Source organism: Artemia sp. Qi Xiang Cuo, chromosome 20, assembly GCF_049724085.1.
Source record: "Artemia sp. Qi Xiang Cuo chromosome 20, ASM4972408v1, whole genome shotgun sequence".
Taxonomy (NCBI): Eukaryota; Metazoa; Arthropoda; class Branchiopoda; order Anostraca; family Artemiidae; genus Artemia; species Artemia sp. Qi Xiang Cuo.
The window spans coordinates 43,359,176-43,385,205 of record NC_142813.1 but is presented as its reverse complement, the minus strand read 5'-3'; the positions used below and the strand labels follow the sequence as shown (position 1 = coordinate 43,385,205).

At 36.9% G+C, this 26,030-nt stretch overlaps 2 protein-coding genes across 2 annotated transcripts in view; one reads left to right on the top strand and one right to left on the bottom strand.

The window, feature by feature from the left end:
* LOC148940235 (uncharacterized) overlaps window positions 1-26,030 on the top strand; it is a 40,357-nt gene that overhangs the window by 9,574 nt on the left and 4,753 nt on the right. The window contains exons 2-4 of the mRNA XM_089105751.1: window positions 14,090-14,263; window positions 15,899-16,023; window positions 25,588-25,687. Coding sequence (XP_088961877.1) covers window positions 14,090-14,263; window positions 15,899-16,023; window positions 25,588-25,687 — 399 coding nt within the window. The remainder of the gene's footprint in view (window positions 1-14,089; window positions 14,264-15,898; window positions 16,024-25,587; window positions 25,688-26,030) is intronic.
* On the bottom strand, window positions 12,492-12,989 carry LOC148940236 (uncharacterized; the record flags this gene model as incomplete). Its single annotated transcript, XM_089106412.1, has 1 exon — window positions 12,492-12,989. A coding segment is annotated over one exon (498 nt), but the record flags the coding sequence as incomplete, so codon positions are not given.

Below are 26,030 nucleotides of genomic sequence, written 5' to 3'. Positions count from 1 at the left end.
GGTGGAGAGGTCAAAGTACTTCCTTGGAATGATATTGACCTGGGTCCCTGTGTCGATTTTGAACTGAACAGGGAACTGATTGTTGATGATCAAGGGTATCACTGCTTCGTCTTTGTTTTTGCTTTGTTTGATGGAGTACAGGAATATGGTTTCATCACTGGAGTCTGCTTGGACAGTGTCTTCTTTGACTGAATTTACTGTCTTACTTTGACAAACTCGTGTGAAATGGTTGAGCTTTTTGCAAATGGAGCATGTCTTGCCCTTTTCTGGGCAGACATGGGAGGGGGAGTATGTTCCACCACAGAAGTAGCATGGTTTGCTCTTTGAGCCACTGGCTTCCTGTTTTTTTCTGCTGCGGTTCCGGTTTGGGTAGCGTGAGATGGCATCGATCTCTTGCTTTATGGGAATAGACTTAGTTCCATGGAGCGTCTTAAGCTGTGCCTTGGTCACTTCGTGGGTTCTGCACATAATGGTTGCTTTTTCAAGCGTAAGTTCATCACCTTCAGCCAGGAGCTTCTCACGTACGTTTTGGTTTAGTATTTTCGCATACTATGCGATCTTGGTTTTGGTTAGTATTCCGCATACTATGCGATCCCGGACCATTTCGTTTGGGTCTGAGTAAGAACATGGTTTCACTAATGTCTTGAGCTATGTAATATATTTCTCTACACTTTCTGCCTCAGTTTGGTCTCGTTTTTGGAACAGATACCGTGCAAAAAACTGTATTCTTCTTTGGTAATGCATACGCCTTAAATTTCTCAAGGTACCGTTCAATTTTGTTCCGTTCCTCGTCTGCAATGGTGAAGGTGTTGAATATTTCTCGTCCTTTTGCTCCAGCCCAGATAAGTAGGTAGGCTTAGAGAGCTTTCTCTGTTTTGCCTGCCAGTAGGCCATTTATTCGATTTATTCGATCATAGGAATTTGTGTTCATATTAAGTTTGACTTTCTATACGAATTTATTTCGGGTCATTTCAGGATATATCATGGCTCTTTACTTTTCGATGAAAAGCTTTTTGGGAAATGTATTTTTTCCAAGTTTTGATATAATTATTAATTTTAATTGATGTTCGTTTTATGTTCCATTTATTGTATTATAGCAATTTGTGTTAACATTAAGTTTGACTTTTTATATAATTTTATTTCGGGTCGTTTCAGGTTATAGTATGGCTCTTTGATTTTCTAGTATTCGTATTAATTGAAAGAGTTTCATTGAGGGTTAATTGTCAAAGTGTTGGTAGAGTTTTCCACTGTTGGATTTGTCAGTTTTTTTTTTTTTTTTTTATCTAAATTTAATGGAATGTAATATAGATTTATAAAATTATAAAAGTTTAAACATTATTTCAAAACTGTCTATCACCCGTAGTTTTGTGTAATACCTGTTCACTAATATATTTTGCACGGGGTGGATGGGGAGGAGGATTTGTAATTATACGGATTGAGTATTATAATTTTCAGTTTAGCACTGGAACGTTTCGACCCTTAGCTAGTAGAAGCCCTTGAATATACTTTTATCTTTTTCTACTATTTATCAAAAGAATTGTTTCATGTACTGTTTTGTCAGAACTATTAGTTTTTTGTTTTTTTAATAGATGCATGACAATGTGATTTATAAAAAATTCTGTTTTGTTGTATTTAGATAAAATAAAGAAGTCGAAATTCGCAAAAAATTCACACTGTTGTTTCTTGACTTATTTTTCTATGGAGGTTCCCATGTTATCATTTACGTTCAGTTGTTTTGTAGTTTTCAAACGAATTAACTAGGAAGAATGCTAAACTTACTCCGAATCGATATAGCCGAATTTTTTCTTCTAAAATTCGTTATTTTTATTTGATTTTGTCTTGACCCGGTCTTATTGACTGTTTGATCAATATCAATTAAGTTGACAGAAGAAAAATAATGTCAGTCCCATTTTGGGCTTTGGCAAATCAATACACAACAACTGACTTTTTCAAAAATTAACTTAAAAAAATTTTTACGCCAAATTAGTTTTTTTCAAAAAAAAATTAATCCATTAAACCAAAAATGAACAAAAATAGAACCAAATAATCTACCAAGCATACAACTACCACAAATAATTATCAATAAACAAATGAAACACAAAACAAACATAAATCAACATAAATCACAAAGTCAAACTCAAAACGAGCAGAAATTAATGCGAGCAGGGATCTAAACCCCTATACCTTCCAAAAGCCAGAATATAAATTTTACTTTACTGAAAAAATTCAAATGAATTTACTGAAAAGAAATTTGCATTGTCAGTTTAATATACATATGCTCATATTTATTCCTTAAAATCTTAATTAACTTTTCATTTCTTAAAGTTATAAAAATGAAAACATTTAAAAGAATTTTTTTCAGTTAAGTGCTGAATTTCTGAATATTCTGGCTTTTAGAAAGCATCTCCCTTCGTTCCTTTCTCATGCCCTGTAAGTTTCAAGCCAAAGAGGAGAATTTAAGGTTTTTAGAAATTCACGTGTCCCCACTTGATGTAACCGATTTTTATTAATACTTCCTTTATCTTTATATGCTGATTAAAGGGGGCCTCCATTGGTCCTGTCTATATACCCGGTAAGTTTAAGGCAACTGGGAAAGGTTTTTTTGGGCAGTTTTAGGCGCTTAATATTGATACAACCAAACTTCTAAATGTTATATCTTTATTAGGGTCTAGTTGACCCTTTTTCACAAACACTGTAAGTTTCAGGACCATTTGAGATTGAAATAATTTTGGGGTTCATGAACTTATATAGCCAAAAATTAGTCTCGATTCATGCAACAGTACTAATCTTATTTTTTATGTCTTTCTTTTTTTTACTTTCCAGAATCGTTTTTATATTCGTAAGGAAAATTAAATCAAGTTTAGTCAAGTTTTTATTCCCAGGCCCTTTAGAGCCTTCCCCGAGACATATTCATGCACACATCCTTCTCACTAAAAAAAGTTAAATCACCAACCTGATTTGACTAAATCTACATATGAAGGTGGGGGTGCATAAGAGAACTTAGAAATTTGCCGAACAAGTATGGTTTACTTATTGATTGATTCTGCATACATGACTTAATGATATTGAACCTATGGGATAGAAATTATATTGAGTTAAGAGATTTGAGTGGATTATAATTCAGAAACATTTAAATGGAACTTCAATTTCAAATATAAAGTGAACAAGAAGTTTCCGCTCCCTTGCTAATTTATAAACTAGATAACTGAATGACGACCATATTTTCATTGGCGGTCTGTTGCTATTATCTGGTTTTCAATGACTGTCCTACAATTCTTATGTCCTAGAAGATTTTGGTCTTAGAAGATCTTCAGAGGGCTTGTTAAAACGGAAAAGGGGAACTAGGTCCCCTTACACGCCCCTTTTATCGTAAAACGGTCCAAACAAAATTTTGAGATAGCCATTTTCTTCAGCATAGTTGAAAGACAGGGGCGTAGCACCAGCATTTTTATTGAGGGAGCAAACAAGTTCCACATCCAGAGAGTCAAGGAGCACGGGCTATATAATAGCTATTTTCAATGTATTGGGGGGGGGGCAACTGCCCCCCTTGCAACCCCCAAACGACGCCACTGTTGAAAGGCCAAATAACTATGCCTTTGGAGTAAGCATGGGCACTGTTCTGTTTTTCTGTAGAAACAGGAAGAAAATAAACAGGGCTTTAATGAAACAGAACAGAAACAGAACAGCTCAAATAAAAACAGAAGACCTGTTTCTGTTCTGTTTTTTGGTAAAAACAGAAAACAGCTGTTTTCGTAAAAAATAGCTGTTTAAAAAGCTGTTTTTCGAACACCTAAAGCTTAAAGAAGAAACATTTTTTAAATGATAAGTTTTGGTTTATTATCAGTAATATTGCAGCATTTTCCGCCAAAAAGAACAGTTTTTCAATAAAGGGGCGAAAAACTGTCTATGCACACAACATCGCCATCCTTTTTTATGGTCATTCTCCTCCATTTTCCCGTTCCTTTTTTCAAAAAATGCGCTTTTTTTTATACAGAATCTCCTTGAATTTCCCGGAAAGGCATACTAATTATTTGAGACGTTTTGAAAATAAAATAATTTTCGTCGTCAAATTGCGCAGTCATTAGTTTTTAAGCAGAGCCCATAGTTGCTTTGGTGGGGGACACTCCCCCTCTCCAGACCACGATTTCCCCCTCCCCCATCCTGATGTTTGGAAGCCATCTGACATAATGTATGAAAGAAGAAAAGTGCACGGGAAAATGACACTTCTTACCAACAAGTCAAAAAATTTCGATGCCTCGCAGCTCAAAACATCTTTTTAAGATTAATTATTTCCTAGCCAATTTGTGTGAGAGACAAATCAAAAGGAAAATTCATGGTTTAAGGGTACTTTGAATATTTTTACGGCGTTTTGCGCTAGAAAAAAATATTCTAGGCCCTCCACCAAATTCATTCTTAAGTAAATATGTAAAATAAAATTTCTCAAATTCTGAATTTCAAAGAAACTTAGACCCTTTGCTACACAATACTTTCTTCAAGAATTCTCTTCTCTTATTAGGTTTTCAAAGGGATGCAATATAAAAACAATTGCACTTTTTGATAACTTATTTCGAAAATTTCTTTCGCTTTGCGGCAGAAAATACTTTCTCCCACCCATACACTTGCTTCTTTATAGAAAGTGTTACTACATCAAACTTTTGTTTTAAGAATACGAGTGGGCATGCTTTTGATTATTTAGACTTGGTTTCTTGGTCCATTCGCAAAGGAAAAGGGGTAGTGACAACCTCGACTATCAATGTTTGAGCAAGTGTAACGCGTCTTTTGGATCGGATAGCCTGTGTTGCAACCTCATTTTTTGACAGACTCCCAGCTCCCCACTCTTTTTCTCCATTAATTTTACCGCCCTCTTCTTTAGACACTGCATCAGTTTATTCAGATTCTTCAGCAAGTGTATCTTCATGTCCGGAGTTTTCAGAACAAGGAACAGAAAGGCCGTCTGAATCGTTTTCAACAGTTGGATCGACGTCTTCGACTTCATCAAAGGATTCCAAGCAATCTTCTTCAGGGATGTCATTGGCTAAGCTTCGAGTGGACAAAAATCCAAGAAAGCGTGCAACAAATGGAAGAAGAAAATGTTAAAAACATGAGGTTAGGAAAGGGCTCATATCCTACAGGCTTCGGTGACATTGTTCCCAGAATCAATCACACCGTGGAACATTTTATCTGTCATTGAAAACTTCCTGATTGCAACTTGGATTGCTGAAAAGATGTTAGTAGTTGTATGAGAATGTGTATGCCTCTTGAAATGTGAAAGAAAGTGGTGCAACCTCTGCTCATGTTTCATTTTCCTGGGGTAATAGGCAGTGATACCTATAAAGCCAGATCCTTTTGCAGACCAGCAGTGAAAAGTCAAGCTAGTCTGAGTGGCAGATCTTAAAGCAGCCTTCTGAACTTCTTTTTTCTGGCAGCAAAACTTAAGTGACGATAGACGGTTCCCCCCAATGATGCTTTCAAGCCCCCTGTTGTTGTTTTTTTAAATAAGCTGTTTCAAATCTGGCTTATCAAACGTAGAAAGTGGCAGTTTGTCCTTAAACAGGGTTTTGCAGCAGATCATCCACAAACCAGCTTGTTTTGATCGATTGGAAATAAAAAACCATCATATCTCTGCTCTTCTTATTCCAGATTTCAGTAATCCATTGCCCTATGTGTCACTTGCTTTACTATCTGGAGCTCTCTCAAGGGAAGCAGCCTGACTTGATATATTTTTTTAGTTGGTTTGGGTTTGTTATTTTCTGCACCAGACGCGTATACTTTATCTTTGTGCATATCAATTGTGTGCTTCCTTTTAAGATAAGATATAAATGTCATGGCAGAGACTCCCTTAGCCTTTAGAGACGCTCTTCAGAAGTTGCACCTAATATTTTCTTTTTTCCGTAGGGTACCCAGAGAGATGTCTTGGAACATCCAAGTCGTGATCAGAAAATGACATCATGCTTGTCTTAAAACAATGGTTGATCTTAGGATTTTTCACAAAATTAGAAGCACCTTCCAGTAGCTTACCATTTTGAAAATTGCATCTCCAGCCAAATATCTGACCTCTTCCACCTCAGTGGTGCAAGTAGGGGAAAAGGGGCCAATTTCCCCCTGAGCGGTTTGTTTGCGCAATGAGCCAATTAAACCTGTCGTAACTACGGTTTCGCTAAAAAAAATGTGCAGACGCTTTGCAGCACAGTATTGTAATATACAGTATCATAAGGTTATTTTCATTTATTATTTTCGAACTGTATTGTGTATTAAACATGGCCCAGTAGGGCTTTTAGTGTTAATAAACTAAAAAAACTTTTTCCACAAAATTTTTCAAAGATAAGTACAGAACTCCATTAAACAAAAAATGAGCAAAAATAAAATAAAATAATTTACCAAGCGTGAAACTACCAAAAATTAGCATTGATAAATAAATGAAACCCAAAACGAACAGAAATTACAATAAATAACCGAGTCAAACTCCAAACGAGCAGAAGTTAATATAACTTGGGCTCAAAACCCCTATGCCTTCCCATGGCCAGAACATAATTTGCACTTTACTGAAAAAAATACAAATGAAGGTGCATTGTCTGTTTAATATACATATACTGATATTTAGTAATCTAAGTGTTAGTATTATTTGATTTATTAAAGTTATAAAAGTAAAAACAATTTTTTAGTTTCGCGAAATGGTTGGCGTGGAAGGGGCGTTAGTCGCCTTCCAATCACTTTCGACTATTAAAAAGGGCACAAGCCACTCCAATTTCAAATTGAACGAGCCCTTTTCGAAGTTTCTACGACAACTTCTTCGATACGGAGTACCCTGCTCTAAAGGAAAAAAATAATAAATAATACATTGTGCCAAGATCGTTCTTATATGCCTCCAGGGCACATCTTAAAACCCTTGCCCTGAGGGTTGTGGGGGAGTGACCTCCTCTTTACTTAGTTCCCGTTTCTTGTCTCGTTCTCGAGTGTCCCCGTTCTTTACTTAGGCAGCGCGATCGCGCTGCCTGTGATTTATGCAACAACTTTCTATGTAAACCTTATATGCCCCCAGAGCATAGCTTACAACCCTTGCACTGAGGGCTTTCTTCCTAAAAGACCTAATTTCCAGAACGTTAAACTACGTTGAACAAAATTGATATCTCAAAATTTTGATTGGATGTGTCTTGGAAAATGGTGGGAATAAGAGCGACGTTAGTTGCTATCCAATCACTTTCAACTATTAAAAAAGGCACTAGTCCTTTCAATTTCAAATTGAATGAGCCCTTTTGAAGTTTCTACGACAATGCTTTCAATAAAAACTTTATATGCCCAGGGCATAACATACAACCCTTGTACTGAGGGCTCTGAGGGGGTAATTTTCCAAAAAGACAAAATTTCCAGAACTTTCAACTATGTTGAACAAAATGGATGTCTCAAAATTTCAATTCGATGTGTTTGCGAAAATGGAGGGCATGAGAGGGGTGTTAGTCGCTATCCAATCACTTTCAACTATTAAAAAAGGCACTAGCCCTTTCAATTTCCAATTGAATGAGCCCTTTTGAAGTTTCTACGACAACACTTTCAATAAAAACTTTATATGCCCCCAGGGCATAACTTACAACCCTTGGCCTAAGGGCTGTGGGGGGAGAGATTGTCATCCTTAAAGACCTAATTTCCAAAACTTTCAAATACGTTGAATAAAATGGCTATCTAAAAATTTTGATTGGATGTGTTTGGGGGAATGATGGGCGTGGGGGGTAGAGTTGCCTTCAAATCACTTTTGACTATTAAAAAGGGCACTAGCCCTTTGAATTTCCAATCGAATGAGCCCCTTTTGAAGTTTCTACGACAACGCCTTCTATAAAAACCCTATATGCCCCCGGGCATAACTTAAAACCATTGCCCTGAGGGTTGTGGGGGACTGTCCTCCTCAAAAATATATTTTCTATCTTGAAATCAACTACGCTGAACAAAATGGCTATGTCAAAATTTTTATTGGATGCGTTTGGGATAATGATGGGCCAGGGGGGGGCCTAGTTGCCCTCCAATCACTTTCGACTATTAAAAAAGGCACTAGCCCTTTAGATTTCCAATCGAATGAGCCTTTTTGAAGTTTCTACGACAACACCTTCTATAAAAACCTTATATGCCCCCAGGGCATAACTTAAAACCCTTGCCCTGAGGGTTGTGGGGAAGAGCCCTCCTCAAAAACATATTTTCTATCTGGAAATCAACTACACTGAACAAAATGGTTATCTCAAAATTTTGATGGGATGTTTTTGGGGGAATGATAGGCGTGGGGGAGCTAGTTGCCCTCCAATGACTTTTGACTATTAAATAGGGTACTAGCCCTTCGAATTTCTAATCGAATGAGCCTGTTTTGAAGTTTCTACGACAACGCCTTCTACAAAACTTATATGCCCCCAGGGCATAGCTTAAAACGCTTGCCATGAGGGTTGTGGGGGAGTGTCCTTCTCAAAAACATATTTTCTCTCTGGAAATCATTTATGCGGAACAAAATGACTGTCTCAAAATTTTGATTGAATTTGTTTGGGGGAATGATGGGCGTGGGGGGGGGGCTACTTGCCCTCCAATCCCTTTCGACTATTAAATAGGGCACTAGTCACTCCAGTTTCCTATCGAATGAGCCCTTCTCATAGTTTTTACGATAACTCCTTCGATATGAATTGCCCATGTATGGAGGAAAAAAAAACACATTGTCCCCACATCGTTCTTTACTTAGGCAGCACTAGTGCGCTACCTATGATAAATCATATCATATCATATTAATTTTTACAGGATTTTACATGTCTATAATAGGTATTCGAGAGACAGATACAAAAAATAGTATACTGCTTAGTGGTATTTTTTTTAATGTATTGTACTGTATGGCAAAAATTACCGTGTTCACCGGAAGATGTGTTATTCAACAGAATGAGAAAAGTGTATTAGCATTTTATAAAACTTTGGCCAGTTAGGCCAGAATCAGCTAGTTAGGCCACTGTTTCAACTCTAGGCTTTTCCCTGAAAGGGTTTCCATTGATTCTATTTAGAGATGGTAGAATAAGTTTATTTGACATCTTGAAAAAGTATATGTTGTTATATTGAATGCAATAAAAAATGTCAGCAAAACATATATTTCTACTGGACAAGACCAATGCATTTACATTCCTCTCTGACTAAACATTTAAGAAAATTTGCAATTAATAATCGGTTTTTATCACGTAAAGGCTAGTGTGGTAATCATAGCAAGTCACTGTTATCTAGCAGCATAAATTCCATAAAAATCGTTGAACTAAAGTTTTCCCGGTTAAAGGTTCAGACTACCTCCCATGTAATGTAGGATACAGAGGCCCTACTAATAGGACCAGAATATACAGTAATAAGTGATTTATTTGAATCCTGCTTCACCTATCTATGCAACTTTGCTGCTCAATTGACTGAACAATATACACTAAAAAATAAGTTGTTTTAGTGGAACAAAACTGCACCTTTACTGTTCTCCCATTTACCCACCTATCTACTCTCATCTGACTCCTAAGCCCTAATTTTACCTACCTTAAACAATCTAGCAGCATATTTGATGTGTCAGACAAAACTGAGTGCCATCATTATACTTACTTCTATTTTAGATTAACGCTCCAATTCCAAAACTGTATTTAAAACACTATTTTGTAAGTTCAAAATTTCTCAATATCTCATTCTCGAATCAATAAAGTAAAATCAAGAACAGAAGAAAAACATTTAGAAAAAAACAGAAACAGAACAAAATAGTTATTATAAAAACAGAAACAAAACGGAACAGGTAAATATAAAACAGGTCATCTGTTTATGTTCTGTTTCTGTATTTTGTAAGAACAGAACAGAAACAGGTACTTTAAGAACAGAAAACAGAAACAGTGCCCATGCTTACTTTGGAGATATCTTAGCCCCCCACAGCCCGTGGGGAAAGGTCTTTACGTTACAAAATTTGCCGATTACTCACGTATAGTATTTGTTATTGGGAAGTTTGCATGCATTTTTCAGGGGGGGGGGGGGCCTGCTGGTGGGATTCTCCACGGGTATAATTTTCCGTGGGGAGGGTAGTTTCCAGGTGGTAAATTTTTCAGGGAAATTTTAAACTAGGGGAATTTGCCAGAATTCCTATACGAAAATTCTTCTTAGTTATTGCTTTCTTATTGCCGACTCAATTTTACGCGTGGAGATGTTAAGCGTACTTGTCCGAGGTAAATTTTCACCAGGATTGAATTATCTAGAGAATAAATCTGTGAGCAAGGGGGATTTATCCGTGGAGATGTTGCCAGATTTCCTGGCATTACTCAAAAACGATCAGAAATTCAACAAAAAACAAATTTTTCAACTGAATGTAAGGAGCAATGTTAAAACTTAAAACGAACAGAAATTATTACGCATATGATAAGGTTATTCCTCCTCAACACCTCACTCTTTACACTAAAGTTTTAATTATGTCCCAATTCTTTAAGAGCGACTCCCGAAACACTGTTCGTTTAATTAGAACAATAAGAAGTTTTTTTTTTAATTTCTAAAAAACTAGCGTGAATAGCGAGGTTTTAAGGAGTAGCAACCCCCATCATATACGCAATAATTTCTTTTCGTTTTAAGTTTTAATGCTGCGCCCTTACTTTCAGTTGAAAAAACTTTTTTTTAATTTAATTTCTTTACAAAACTGTTTTTTCCTTTTGTTGGCTGGCATGATTGTTTGGCGCCTTTCTCATCATCTTTGGCTTCATAGCGCAAAAAATGTATTTTGAAAAAGAATATCAGTGACTTTGTATAGAACTTAGGGCTATATCTTGGCTCCTAGGGGGGAGGACGTAATAGTCACGTTAGTGATCATGGGTAATAGATCGGTGCAATGCATGTTCTTTTGTTGCTACAGTGATGGATTCAAAAGAGACCGTGCACAATCGTGCTAATAACTAAAGCCCCCCCCCTCAAAAAATTACCAGGGACTTGTTCAATATTTGAGGACCACTTAGTCATACAGCTTACTCGCATTATCTCCCGATCAAGCATTTAGTCAACATACTCATAATACAATCAAGGAATAAATCACCCTAAGGGGTGAATCTATTAGTGAGCGGGTTGTAAATGGGAGTGTTTCAAATTTGCCTGGTCTGTGTCTTCAATGTTAAGAATTTAAGTAGATTAACCTTAATAAACTGTCTTTTATCCAAGTTGCAGGAAAAGGCAGGGGCGTCGTTGGGGAGCAGTTGCCTCCCCCAATAATTTGGACAGAAATTATTACATAACCCATGCCTCTTGACTATCCGGATATGGACCCCTCTTGCCCTTCCAATAAAAATATTTGCAATACTTTTAAAATGGTTCTAAAATATCTGCCAGACTGTCAATACCAATGCTCTTTCTACATGGAAAATTTTATTAGAAGTCTATTAGCGTTATTTTTGCTCTTTTTTCTCTTTGTAAAACCTGACGGGTGAATACTTTTTTAAATTGTTATCAGGTTTCATCCCAACGCAGTGGATCCGTGGTTGATACAAATTTTACTTACAGACCTTTATTATGAGACTGTATCTTCTTCTCCACTTATCTTTGGCTCTGTGTATGAAAAATAGCACAATATATAAAAAGGATTTTGATTTTCCGTGGTTTGATCCTTGAAATGGCCAAAGTTAAATAAAAGCTTTTAAAAAAGTGACTCAAAAGCTCCGGTGGCTAAAAAATTATCACCAAAGCCGCGAGTTCAAAAACTAAGATAATCCCATTTAAAGCTGGTAAAATAGCTCGCCTCTGTCCTGGGAGGCAACTAAAACGTAAAAAAAAATCGTATCTACTAGGCAGACTATGAATAACGCCTTTCTGGCAAAAATAATTACACCAGGGGATATATTGGCAGAGAGAGTCAGTAAGGCAAAGGATGTTTAACCGCAATTTGATCCTCCTGATTTACTTTGATCCCTTTGAGGACAGCATAGAATCCAGTTTTCAGAAATTATCATGGAAGTATTAAAATGCCAGATACGATCTTTAGGCACAACAATGACATGTTCAGGAGCACTTTTATTAGATCTAACAGATAAAGGACCATTGTCAGAAATATTGTTACTAGTGATTTTTCAATTTTCTGCTCAGACTGGACGACCGCAACCTATCGCTTTTGCAAACCATGATTTCCGTTTGCCAAATAAACGTTTGAAGAAATAAAGCAAATTGCAAATATGGATAAAGCGGATTAAACCGACATATCGGGGGGGGGGAGTGGGTAGTGAGATCGTTCTGATGGACGCTCTTCCCGAAATTTTTATTCTCTCCCGGATAAAGGATTCAGAAGTATTTTTGCTATATTTATGTTGTCCGCTTAGTGCACGGATGGGACGTATTCATGTTTTGCCCTGCAAAATAGCCATGGTCTCAAAAATTACCTTATGAGCTATTGGTTAAATACCATAGTATATAGATAAATATTTTATTTTTAGGGAATTTTTCAAATAAATACAGATCATTATCTTGAGCTAAACAAAAAAAAAAAACAAAGTAACTCAAAGATTTTTCTGCAAAAGATGAGCTATCGGTTCCATATTATCCATTTGCTGAGGAGTAACCGCAGGCTGTGCCACATCTCGTCTATATTTTGCTGGTGCTGAATATGACGGGGCTGGTGCTGCATAAGCAGGTTTGGTTGTAGGGTATGCAGGAGCTGGTGCAGCGTACGTTGGTGTAGGTTTGGAATATACTGGTGCTGGAGGAGAATATGTCGGTTTGGGTGTGTAAGGAGCTTCATAGCTCTCGTCGTAAGCTGTTGCTGGATATGCTGCTTCAACTTTTGGGGGCTCATACTCAATAGTTGGGGTGTATTGGCAATTCTTGCTTTTGGGGTAGTTGTAGGGGCGTCTAGCAAGTTTCTTCCTTAGAATAGCTTTAGCAAATTTTGGAAATAGAGTGGGAACAGCAACGACCACCGGTACAACAACAGTGTTGACAACGACGACGACAACCACAACAACGAAAGCTAGTGCCAAAGGAAGAGTTGCAACAGAAAATCAGTATTAGCAAATGAGCGGGCCAGATCTTACAAAATAAACTATATTCACTCCTGAGTATTTGCGAGGAACAAGAAACACGAAGAAAGAAGTTCTGTGATTTTTGATTATGCAGAAAGATTCAATGTACATTTTATTTATAAAATTTGGATATGTCATATAGATTGTAGGATAGAAGTTAGGCCCTCAAATTGAAAATAGATTGTTAAGCGAATCGTTTATGCTTCAAAGTCTCCAGTTCCAATGTTGCCAAACCTTTGCTTGGATTGAAGCGTCAAAATGAGCAAAAGAGCCCCTTCAAAAAACTCTCACTGTCCCTTGAAAAAACTGGAGACTTGGTTTGAGTCTCAAACTCAGTTTCAAGATTTCTAGTTCTAGCTTACATTTTTCTTTGACCAAGGGGTCACGCGTTCTCATTTGGGTTGAAGCAACTTTGTCCCATGGGTCACGCGCTCTCATTTGGGTTGAAGCAACTGTGGGCCATGGGTCACATGTTCTCATTTTTGTTTAAGCAACTTTTGCCAATGGGTCACACGTTCGCATTTGTCCTTAAGCAACTGATTAGTGCTGCTGCTGTTTCAGTAGTAGTGCCAGCATGCATTAAAATGACAGTGACATAAATGTGTACGGGAAGGAACTGATCTAGGAAATTTTCAGGAATTCCTTACCTTACCTATTCTTTATAGGAGACCTATTGGGACTAATTCTCAGGAATAGGTAGAGCCTGACAATTGCACGCAAAGCAAAAAAAAAAATATATAGAAATGTTTTTGAATTTACCCGCATTAACTAAATCTGTCCTTGGATTATTTTACACGGCGGTGTCAGTTCATGAACATATAGGAAGCAAAATGTATTTTTTTTAATCTTTGGGGTTGCTTTTTTCTGTTTTTGCTATGTTTTTAGCGTAAAAACCAAAGAGGTATTTTCCGATGAAATATCAGAAAAAAGGTATTTTCCAAAATGTAGGGGGGATTACGACTTCCCCCCAATTAATGCACCTGGTTTAACGCCAAGACTCTTTCTCTATTGCTTATTATATCTATTGTGATTTAAGCTTTTATAGGTACAATTTGGTCACATTTTCTTTCTTTTAGGTCCAGCTTCTGGAAAAAGACCTAGGGAAGCATATAGTAAAATCCCGTCCGTATTTTGTGCTGAAAGAGCAAGTAAACCATCAACTTATAGATCAAAAGGAGAAGGTCGAGATGGTTAAAGAGGCTGTGATCGCTGCTAAGAGGACATACTCTCAGGGTATTACTAATTTAGAGGTAAGTTTTTTCGTGTCAAAGTTCTAAGCTTTTTGATAGGGCTATTTGATAGGGCTAGGACATGTGAAACATATGAGGCATAAAATAAAGGTTTATTGATGTTGTAATAGAGGCTAAATTCTTGTGTTCTAAAATTAGTTTTTTAAGTTTTGATTTCTAATTTAAATTAGTCTAATTAAATTTAACCTAATTGAATTTAGTCTGATTAAATAAGTCTATTAATTAATTAAATTAATTAATAAATGATTATTTTTAATTTATTAACTGGCTATTAAATTTAACTAATTAATGATCAATTAAGTTAAATAAATAAATTTAGTTTAATTAAATTAGGTCTGTTTAAAATTATTCTGATTAAAAAAATAATTAATTAAAGTTCAAATTAAATTCATATTTAAATTTCTAAATTTAGTTGTTTTTTCTATTTTTTAGATGCATCGTCCAATTCATTCGTCTGAGATCCGTCCATTTATCGAGACAGAACTATCCTGTTTCTTAGACTTTTTCTTCGTGTTTAGGAAAGAAAATTTGTTTTTGTTTTTTTAATTTTTTAAATAACCTATTGATAGTATGTATATGAATATCAGTATTTTTAGTCTAGTTAAGCAAGGGAGTAAATTTTCTACCCCTTTCTCACTTGCTTGTGTTTATAAGAGAATTTTGCCAAGATGAAATAAAAAAGTTGAAGGAAGGACTAATACATCGGTATTGGGATGAACAAAGGTCGCCTCTGATTTTCAGGGGTTCTGAAATATTTCTTTGCTATTTTTTTTAGGTAGACTTTTGAACACTGTTTTTTTTTATATATATAGATTCACAGATTCTGCGCGGTGATCTGATAAAAAAAATGAGTTACTTTACGATTAGTCGATGAATGTGTTTTCCTCGGGAAAATTATATAGGTCAGGGTCGTTAGTTGCCAAATTTTTTTTTTGGGGGGGGGGATTTTACCGACTGGCTTATCATTTTTACCTACTATATTTTTTCAATAATTAGCATTATGTCCGTTCTGAATACGATACGTAAAATCACTGTACGAGTTGGTAAAACCGCTGCATTTACCGACCGAGATTGAGATATCGGTTTATGTCATTCACTATTTTCATGCTCGTTATTTAACCAAATAGAAAACTGTGTCTCCATCTATAAAAACACGGCAGGAGTCAATAAAACCGCTGCGTTTCTCGACCAAGTTCGATATTTCTGTAGATGACGTGTCAGCATTTTCGTTGTCTTTATCTAACCGATCATTTTTTTTTTTTTTTCCGAGTGCCGAAACTATAAGGGGGAGGGTCCTTCTCCCTCCCCCCATACGTGACGGCCCTGCTAAGGGTTCATATTTTCATTTTTCTTCTTTGCTTTGTTTTTTTCTCATGTATCTCTTCTTACTTTTTTCTTCCTTTTGAATTTACCTTTTTCTTCTATTTGCTTCTTTCGTAGTTAACCTTAATTTTTGCAGTGTAATTAAATTAACTGAATTGAACTTGGAATAGCAGCAATAGGAAAAGGGGGGAATCGCCCTCACCTTGTTTAGAAAGCATAAAATAAGGGGAGATGGAACAAAGAGTAGAAAGCATAGAAGGTAGATATGGCTTGGGATTATTTTCCACTTTTTTTATCAATTTGGTATTTTAGATGATATCAGAACAAATTCAAGAGAAACGTAGCATGTCCAGAGTGGGTGACCTGAATACTCCATCTGAAAGTAATACCCTGGATTTAACTTACAACTTGGACAAGTTTGAAGAACAAAGTTTCAAGTGAGTTTCTTATTCTTCTTTTCTGATGAACTGACTTGCAGTTGTAGTATAGTACTAGTATGACGGTACTAGACCCTCAAGGTCCAAACCGACGGTGCTGATCTCTATTTCGTAGAACTTCAGCGAGGAAGTGCAAAGGGGGGGGGGCAGCCATCCTGTGCTTTCGCACACCCTTCTTGCTTGGGTAACAAAAATAGGTAGAAGCCGACTGGGGCTATTAAGAAGGACAGATGTTAAGAAAAAATTCTTGCTTCATAATATACAGAACAAAAATTGTAGTTAACATATTTTGAATGTGCATTTAGGCCAGAGTAATATTTTGGGCTTTAAGACCAGAGTATTAGTCTGGGCTTTAAGGCCAGAGTTTTAACAGTCTTCCCCTGAGAATGCCGACATTTTCCAATTTTGGTCTTCCACGGTGACAGATACACAAAAAAAAATAAGAGATACTGCACGGCATAAAAGTTTTACACACAAAAAAGAAAAGAAAAAAAGAACGAGAGAGACTACTTATAGAAAACGTTGCGACTCAACAGAAGCCTGTAAAAAGAAGAAAATTTTTTCGAGCTAAGATATTTTTAACGAGTATAAAGGGTAAGGAAACAGTGCATACAAATTTATTTAGCAAAAACAACGATAACAAAAACAAAATGCAAACAAAAAATAAAAACATGCGAACAAAAGGTACTAAAAACCAGTCCCGACAAACCCGTTTTTGACGGGTTAACCGCTAAAGAGTAATACAATGATAGCGTGGTTTTTATTGCGTATACGATATTTAAACTGTTGTCTTTTGGAATTTAGAAGGGAGGAAGGTACCTAGGTTAGGTTAGGTTACGTATTTAATATATGCTATGCTTTACCATTAGGTAAAGCATAAAAAAAAATTAGGCAAAAAAATAAAAAAACAACGAAAACAAAAAACCACATGCAAACAAAAAACTAAAAAACAACGATAACAATTAACCACATGCAAACCAAAAATAAGAACATGCGAACAAAAGGTACTAAAAACCAGTCCCGACAAACCAGAATTTGACGGGTTTTCGCTATAGAGTAATATAATGATAGCGTGGCATGAACTGACTCGCAGTTGTAGTATAGTACGAGTATGACGGTACTAGACCCTTAAGGTCCAAACCGACGGTGCTGACCTCTATTTCGTAGAGCTTCATTGAGGAAGTGCAATGGGGGGGGGGGGGGTCCAGCCATCTTATGCTTTTACTTTTTATTAGACGCAGTTTTACTTTCTGTAACCCCCTCTTTTCTGCAGTAAACCTTTTTTCTTTCGTTTTTAATTTTGGTAAGGCCCATCTTGGTTAATGAATATGACTAAGAATGGCTTATTTGACGACAAGTATCGGTCCTGGCTAAGTGGTTTGTGTGCTGGGTTGGGAATTCTTTGTCCGAGGGGTGCTGGTTCGATTCCTGGCATGGTCGGGTATTTGGTTTGGGACGGGGGTCAGTGGAGTGACTCTATATAGTCGATCCAGTTCTGAATGGGTACCTGGTGAAATCTGAGAAAGGTAAATATGAAGGGTGTGCGAAAGCACAGTATGGCTGGTCCCCAACCCCACATAGCACTTCCTCGCTGAAGTTCCACGGAATGGAGATCAGCACCGCCGGTTTTGACCTTGAGGATCTAGTGCTGTATACTTTACGTACTTAACCACTATTATATTGGTTTCTTTCCATTCTTATTTGACCGAATTGACAGCTCAGAAATATATTTTGGTCCTCTGGCTAGGTTTAATATGCATATTTTGAATACCTTTCAGATCGACCAAGCTTTGCTTGGGGTGGGCGGTATAAATGATCATAGTAATAATCTAATAGTACATTCAAAAATCTTTCCTCTCCTTATTAAATTTTGTAAATTAATTAGTACAATTTGAAATTAATGAATGGTTCAATTAAATTAATTAATTTTAAATTAAAATTGACTAACTCAAATCGACTCCCCTCTTTTGGGTTGCCACTTAATTACTATCTTGTATCTGTGTGAAACACAATTCAGGTCAAAGATTTTAAAAAGACAGTATATCTTCCATCAAAAAGGAAAAAATTAGTATGAATAACGTGGGTTTTAGAAGGATTGCCATTCTTTCTTCTTTCGAGTCTAGGCGTCTCTCCCGGGAAATTCCCCTGGGAAAATTCCATCCTGTGGAAAATCCCCCTCCCCATTTTTCCGAACGGGTCCGATCCAAATTTTGAGCCATTTTGTTCAAAATAGTGCAAAGATCAAAGAGCCGATTCCCCAAACAACCATGCTTCCGGATTTGACACCCCCCCTTCCAGCCCCCGGGCCAAGGGCTGTAAGCTATTAAAGTTGCCCATTGTTAGGATATAAGATTTTTATCGGAAGGGTGGTCGTATAAACTTTGGAGGGGGGGGGATACCTCGAAGTGTGCATTTTAGCCCCAAAACACCTAACTGGTCCTCCATCCTAACTTGAGCCTTCAGTTAAACACAGGATGAGTTGTAAGGAAGGGGTGGGCGTAGAGTTAGAAATTAATAGTTAATCCCTCTTTATTTCTGGGAATGTTTCTGGTCTACACAGTTATTACGAAAGTAAAGAGTAACATTAAACCCCAAAACTAGCACCATTTATTTTGTATAGGTGGGGATGCCCTTTTCTTATCCCCAACCTCCCCCTCGTGGTCATAGAAACCTCGGAGCATGCTCATTTGATCGAAGATTGAGAGTTCTAGTTCATTTTCGTAATTCGAAAGTGGATTGGAGACCAACCAGCCCCTATCCTAAAAAATGCTTTTGATATATTTTCCTTTTGTTACCCCTTATATTTTGAGATACCTTGAGATATTTCGAGATACCGATTTTTTACTTTCTTGGTGGCTGCTCAATTTTATGTGTGGGTGAATTATCCGGGGGGGGGGGGGGGGCACACCGGCTTCCCTCCTTTATAACTTGGGTTTTTATTCATACAGTTCGCCAATAGCAACAGACAGACCTTGTAATATATATTTAACAAAAACTTCAAGTAAAAGTAAAGAACGATAATAAAACTTAAAATGAACAGAAACTGTATTTCCGTATATGAGGGTGGTTTTACCCCTCGTCAGCCCCCGTTCTTTACGTCAATTAAATAAATAAAAAACAAGTTTGTTTAACTGAAAGTAAGGAGCAACATTAAAACGAACAGAAATTATTACGTATATAGAGGGGGCTGCCCCCTCTTCAACACCTCCTCAACGCTTATGTTTTTGTAGCTTTAAAAAAGCTTATAATTATAATTAAACTACCCTTGTGTTTCAGGAGTCATCTTTAAATAATTGGGACAAAATTCGTACTTTAGCGTAAAGAGGAAGGTGATGAGGGGGCAGCCCCCCTTCATATACGCTATAATTTATGTTCGTTTTAAGTTTTAATGTTGCTCCTTACTTTCAGTTGAAAAATCTTTTTTTTTATTTAATTTCTGACCCGTTTTTTAAATAATGCCAGGAAATCCGGCCCCATCTCCAAGGAGGAATCCCCGTCCCCACGGCAGTATCCTCTAGGCAATTTGATATCGGTGAAAATTTACACTGGACAATTACCCTTAACAACCCCACATGTTAAATTGAAACGGAAAATACAAAGCAAGAAATTTAAAAAAAATTTTGTATAGAAATTCTGGCAAATTCCCCCTGACAAGTTCACCCCCTGGAAACTTCCCTCTCCGTGGAAAACTCCCCCTCGGAGAAACCCCCAGCAGAAAATTCGTCCCCACCCCACCTGAAGATGTATGTATACGTCCCAAAAACAAATACTATGTATAAACAAGGGGCAAGTTTTATAACTTAAAAACCGTGCTCCTGGGGCTATGGAGGGGGGGGGGGTCATCTTATATCCAAAGGCATAGTTATTGGTATTTTCTGCTGTTGTGAACAAAAGGGCTATCTCAAAATTTTAATCAGACGATTTTGAGAAAAAGGGGGGAGGGAGGGGTAGGGGGCCTAGCTGCCCTCCAACCTTGTTTGTCATTTAAAAAGAAAACATTTTATTTTCGTTTGAATGAGCCCTCTCACGATGTCCTAGGACCAATGAGTCGATACGATCACCCGTGAAAAAGAAATAAAAAAATAAACACGCATCCGTGATATCTTTCTGATGAGACGATATAATTATAAAACGTATTGTAACAATAGTGGTTCTAGGCGTTTACCCTCCCCCGTTCTAAAATACCTCCCCTGAAAAAAAAAACCTCCCGTTGGAGTAGGGGGGGTCACAAAAGAAACTAAAAGGTGCATTAAAAATGTGAAGCTGATATCTACTCACTTATGATTTCTGGTCTACGCTGTTATTATGAAAGTAAAGGGTAAGGCTAAACCAAAAAATGAGCAGAATTTATTCAATATAGGAGGGGGACTGCTCCTTTCTCATCCAAATCTACGCCTTTGGGTCGCAGAAACTTCGGAGGGTGCCCATTAGATCAGATATTGAGACTTCAAGTCCTTTTTTTATAAGTCGAAAGTGACTGGAGACCAACCAGCCCCTCGGGGGAGGGGGTATTTTTCGGGGGGGTCAACGCCAGCCGCCGACTTAGTAGTAGTGAACGTCTCTTCAATTTTGAAATAATTTCCCACCAAGCTTTCTTTTATTAGTGACTTTTTTTTATATACTAAAATAAAAAATTTGCATGTGACCATATTACGCTCTTGTATGTCTACTTGAGGGTCGTAGGGAAGGGGGCATTATCTGGCTACTTCTTATTCAAATCATTGAATAAACCTTTTTTTATCCTTCCCTCCTGAAAAAAAATTCTTTTATGTTCCTGGTCTATATGATAAAATTTACCAATTGTTTTATGGGGTATAAAGAAATGACGTTAACATAATGTTGTTTTCCATCTCTATATTTACAACAGCGTACGTTGTAAATGCCTTGACGAGGGTAGGCTGAGTGTAAAAGATTGAAGCTGTTTCCGTGTTGTGAGATGGTTTGGAGCATTCACTTCGTCATGAGTTTTCATTGTGAAAAACCGTGAGCCGGAGTTATCCCCCGGAAAATTCCCCCATACGCAAAATTGAGCAGCAACAGAAAAAGTACAAAATGTCGATCAGATGTCTTAAGGAGTAACAACAGAACCAGATATCAAAAAAGAGTCTTAGGAGAGGGGCTTGTTGGCTTTCAGTCAACTTTGACTTATGAAAATGTACTAGAAATCTCAATTCCCGATCAAAAGAGCATCCTCCGAAGTTTCTGTGACTGCTAGGGGGAGCTTGGTGATGAAGAAGGGGTTCTCCTCCTATACGGAGTGATTTTGCTAATTTCGGGGTTTAATGTTACTCTTTTCTTTCATAATAACAGCGTAGACCAGAAATCAAGTGGGATTAAATATCAATTACAATCTTCCCCCCTCCCATCCAACTAATTCTATATTTACCTGAAGGGTCAATGAGAATTCGTATGTTTTGACATTGAAATGTAGTCTTTTATGAATCTGCCCCTCCCTAACAAGAGTGAACAAGGGCGTGGGAAGGGGGTAGTTGCCCTCTAATGGCTTTTGAATCTTAAAAAGGTCATTGGAACTTTCAATTTCCAATTGTATGAGCCCCCTCCAAAGTTTATGCGACCGCACTTCCCATAAAGACCTTATATTTTAACAATGGGAAACTTGCATAGATTAACACTTGTCCCAGTGGCTGGGAGGGGGGTTGTTAAACCCCGAGGCATGGCTGTTGACCTTTCTTCTGTTCTGAACAAAATTACCATCTCAAAATTTTGATCGGATGTGTTTGGAGAAGAAACGATGTGGGTGGTGGCTTCTTGCCCTCTAATCACTTTTGACTCTTAAAGAGGTCACTACAACTCTTAATTTGCAATTGAATGAACCCCCTCCCCCTCCGAAGTTTTTATGAGAACCTCTTCCATATGAGGTGCCTCTGGGAAAAAATAAATGATGATGCAATGAACCCTTACGGCTCTTCACTATGGACAACGTTATAGAATTGCCTTTTCCTTAAATAGGTGAGTAGAACTATGAGTTTCCCTTCTAATGAGCGCCCGAAATTATCCAGGGGGACATGGGGTTGACCTAGACCCGAAAAACCATTGCAACCAAGAAGGATGGACAATTGCACAAAGCCTCTATTCTACTACATGAAATTTGGTGATAAAGAACTTGTTTACTTGGGTAAGAAATATGGGGTACAGAGGCGGGGAGTAGGGCTCATAGTGAATAAGGAAGTTGTTAAGTATTATTTAGGTTGGGAAGGTATTAATAATAGGATGCTAGTTGCTCATTTTGTGACTAGAAAGTGCATGGTACCAGTTTTAAGGGAAAGTCTGTGTGGTTTTAGGAAGGGGGTTTAAATTTTCACTCTTAAATTAATAACTGAATAATGCTTGAGTCACCAAAGTCCTTTAGTCCTCAATTTTGTAGATTATGAGCAGGCGTTTTGTTCAGCTGATAGAAGAGCTTTAGCGAAGGTCCTACCCTTGTACTGTATACCAGATAAACACATTGAAGTGATTAGTGCTATGTGCGAGAATTACATTGTTCCGGTTTAGGTAGGAAGTGAGGTTAGTAGCTGATTTCGTATTAAATCAGGAGCTTAGGAGGAATGTGTCCTATCCCATTTATATGGATTTTTTGTACGGATTACAGGATAGGCAATGAGAAAACACGGAATCAAATGGGGAACTTAAGCTCTTCTAGACTTAGATTATACTGATCATTCTAGATGAAAATGTTAGAAAAATGAATGAATATTTAGAGGTTTTGCGTGTTCAGGGTACCAGAATAGGTTTACAAATTAATGTTTACAAGGAAGACTAAGTCGCTAAGACTAGGAATAGTTGAAGATTAAGAGGTGAATGTGAAGGTCGATCAAGCGGACAACCTCATTTCCTTGGTAGTATTATTTGTAAATACGGAGGTGCAGTGAAAATGTAAAAAAGTACAATAGCCAAGGCCAAGGGTGTCTTTTCACAGTTGAGAAAAGTTTAGTAGAATAGGGAGATAGTGTGTGTACAAATATAAGAATATTGGAAGCTACAGTGATGACAGTAGTCAAGTATGGTTCTGAAGCGTGGGTGTTCCAAAAAAGAGAGGATGATTTGCTAGATATTTTGCAGAGGGGTTCCTCCGCCTCCCCCTCACAAAAACACAATCCTGGAACTATTACCTCATACACCCCATCTCTTAAACTTATAGCGCCTATTTGTCCATTAAAATTTGTGTTTTTATTGTTATGTCTTGTTGCTTGTCAAATGCCAACGAGATTGCATCTCTAATTATAATAAATATGGCTCGTTTCGGGGGCTTCTTTTTTCACTTCGATTGATAAAATTAAAATTATACACGATCAAAGTCGTATCCAGGATTTTTGTTCGGGGGAGAATTCTTTGTTCAGGGTGGGGGGGGGGTTACAATTTTAAAACACAACAAAATTTGTTTATATATATTTTTGTTACTTTTTTTAAGAGTCGGACAAAAAAAAACTTGGGGGATGGAGACTTGAACCGGGTAAACGACCCTCCTGGTATGTGCAGACTATTGTGACAAATATTCTAATTTAAAGTATAAAATGTATGATTAACAAAGAGAGGGGCCTTTATCCCCCTCCCGTCCCTGAACGATTTCAGCCGAAAGTTATAAATCTAAAATGAGCTGAGTTATAAATCTCAGCTTTATAAAGCTGAAATTTGTCTGTAAGTGATAATTGATCAGAACTTTCTATTTTCGAGAATTATTTGGTCAAACCCACTATCTCTATTAAACTCTTACCATCATAGCTTGCATAAAACTGAAAAGGCTTTCTCAGAAAGCTAATTGAATCCTAGCAGAGAAAATGAAATTTCGGACATTAACCGGTGAATGTCAATATTTACCAGGTTTCAGACATTCATGGTAACATATATATAGGCTACCGTGAATGTCCGAAATTGGTGAATGTCGACAACCACCAGTGAATGTCGAAAATACCTTTTTTTTTTCTCCTTAGATTTACTCAGCATTGCCAGTCATCTTTTTCAGTTTTTTTCATGGCTTGATGGTGATAGGTTAGGTTTGGTTAGATTAGGTTAGGTTGGATTATATATTTGGTTAGGTTAGGGTTAGGTAAGGTTAGGTTAGATACGGTAACTTGGTTAGGTTAGGTCTTTAACCCATTTTGAAATCTATTACCTAATTTAATGCGACCTAACCTAACCCAACGTTAAATTTTATCATCAAAGATTGAATAAGACTTAAAAAGATGACCCCCCTCCCAGGCTAATTGGTCTCCAATCACTTTCAACTTATGAAAAAAAGACTAGAACTCTCAATTTCAAATCGAACGAGCATCATTCCAGTGAAATAAGTATAATCCCCGGCCGGATCCAGGACTTTTGTTTGTGGGGGGACGGGGGTACAAAAAAACTTCAAAAACTCTTAAAAAATGTAGAATTAATATATAATCCTTCTAGATTTCTGAGAATATTTCTGGTCTACGGTGTTGTTATGAAAGTAAAGGGTAATATTGAACCTGAAACCTAAAATGAGCATAATTTATTCCGTATAGGAGGGAAACTTCCTCTACCTCATCTCCGCCTCATCTTCAAATACATATATATATATATATATATATATATATATATATATATATATATATATATATATATATATATATATATATATATATATATATATATATATATATATATATATATATATATATATATATATATATATATACTTAACATTAATTAAATTAATTAAACATATAAATGTGTTTCGTATAGACAGGTCAAATTTTCCAATAAAAGTAGCGCAAAATTGTCTGATGTTGCAATCTCTAATAACATATTCTCGTCGTGGCTGCTGAATCGGAGTCAGCAAGCATTTGTTAAGCTACAGGAAGGATTTCCTGGTCCATGTTGTTTAATTTTTGAATTGATTGGCTAAAAATCTAATATCTGCTTATTGTAAATGTTTCATCCGTCTGGTAAGTCATTATTCCACTTACCAAAGTATCTAGAGTTAAGTCTGAAACAATCCCAGAGTTAAGATTGAAGGCATAATTTTTTGATTAAGAAAAGTGCAGGGTTGGAACACCGATTTGCGCGTCTGTAAGATGAATCTGACATAGAATAAAAGAAATTACATGAGTTATTAATAGTTCGGAAGAATTTAATACTGATCAAAGCTTTTAAACTAATTTCTTGTCAGTAAGAATTTCAACTTGTTTAATACAACTGTGACGGTAAGGTCAAGGTACAACACGTCTCCTTCGTAAATCTTGGTAGATTTTTTACGAGACTATGCAGAGGCGTACCTAGGTTTTTAGCGCCAGGGGTCCATATTTGCCCCCCCCCCCACCATTGCTACCAAACAATTAAACATAATAAAAAAAAACTCAGTTTAGGACCCCCTCAGAGGCGGCGCCTGGGGGAGGTTACCTCCCTCGTCTCTTAGCTACACCACTGACAATGACGTGATTCCTTGTCCAAAACAAGATGGGTTTCAAGAAGCATGAATTGTAAAGTTTTGGTGCACTTCCATTTTAATTTATTAATTAGTAATAACTTTCAAATTTAGATATATTTAGCACATTAGTCCTTTATTTTATATTTTTTGAGGTCCTCGGTTTTTTCAAGTACTGGGGAAGATGGTGATAGTTTAAGCTTATCTCACTCAGGAGATGGCGCTAGTACTCCGGTTTCACGCATCAGTGACCAGGTAATTTTACCTTTTAAGTTGTCATATGTTTTAGGTAATTTTGTTACTTAAGTAAGTTTATAAGTAGTTACAGGTAAGTATAAGATGAGAAAAGGATATTTGTAAAAAAGGAAAACGAGGATATTTGCAGCCGGTAAAAATGAACAGTGTAAATATTTCGGCCGAGACCTCCGCTCAACCTCTTCATCGTTGCGTGGAGAAGGTCTTCTTTTATTTCAATGGTGGTTTTTAACGGTTTGTTTTGATTTATTTTAGTGGTTCTTTTTTACAGTTTGTTTTTATTTTTCCATTTCTGCACTAAAAAGGTTGATCAGAGATATTGGTCGAAATATCTGTATTGTTT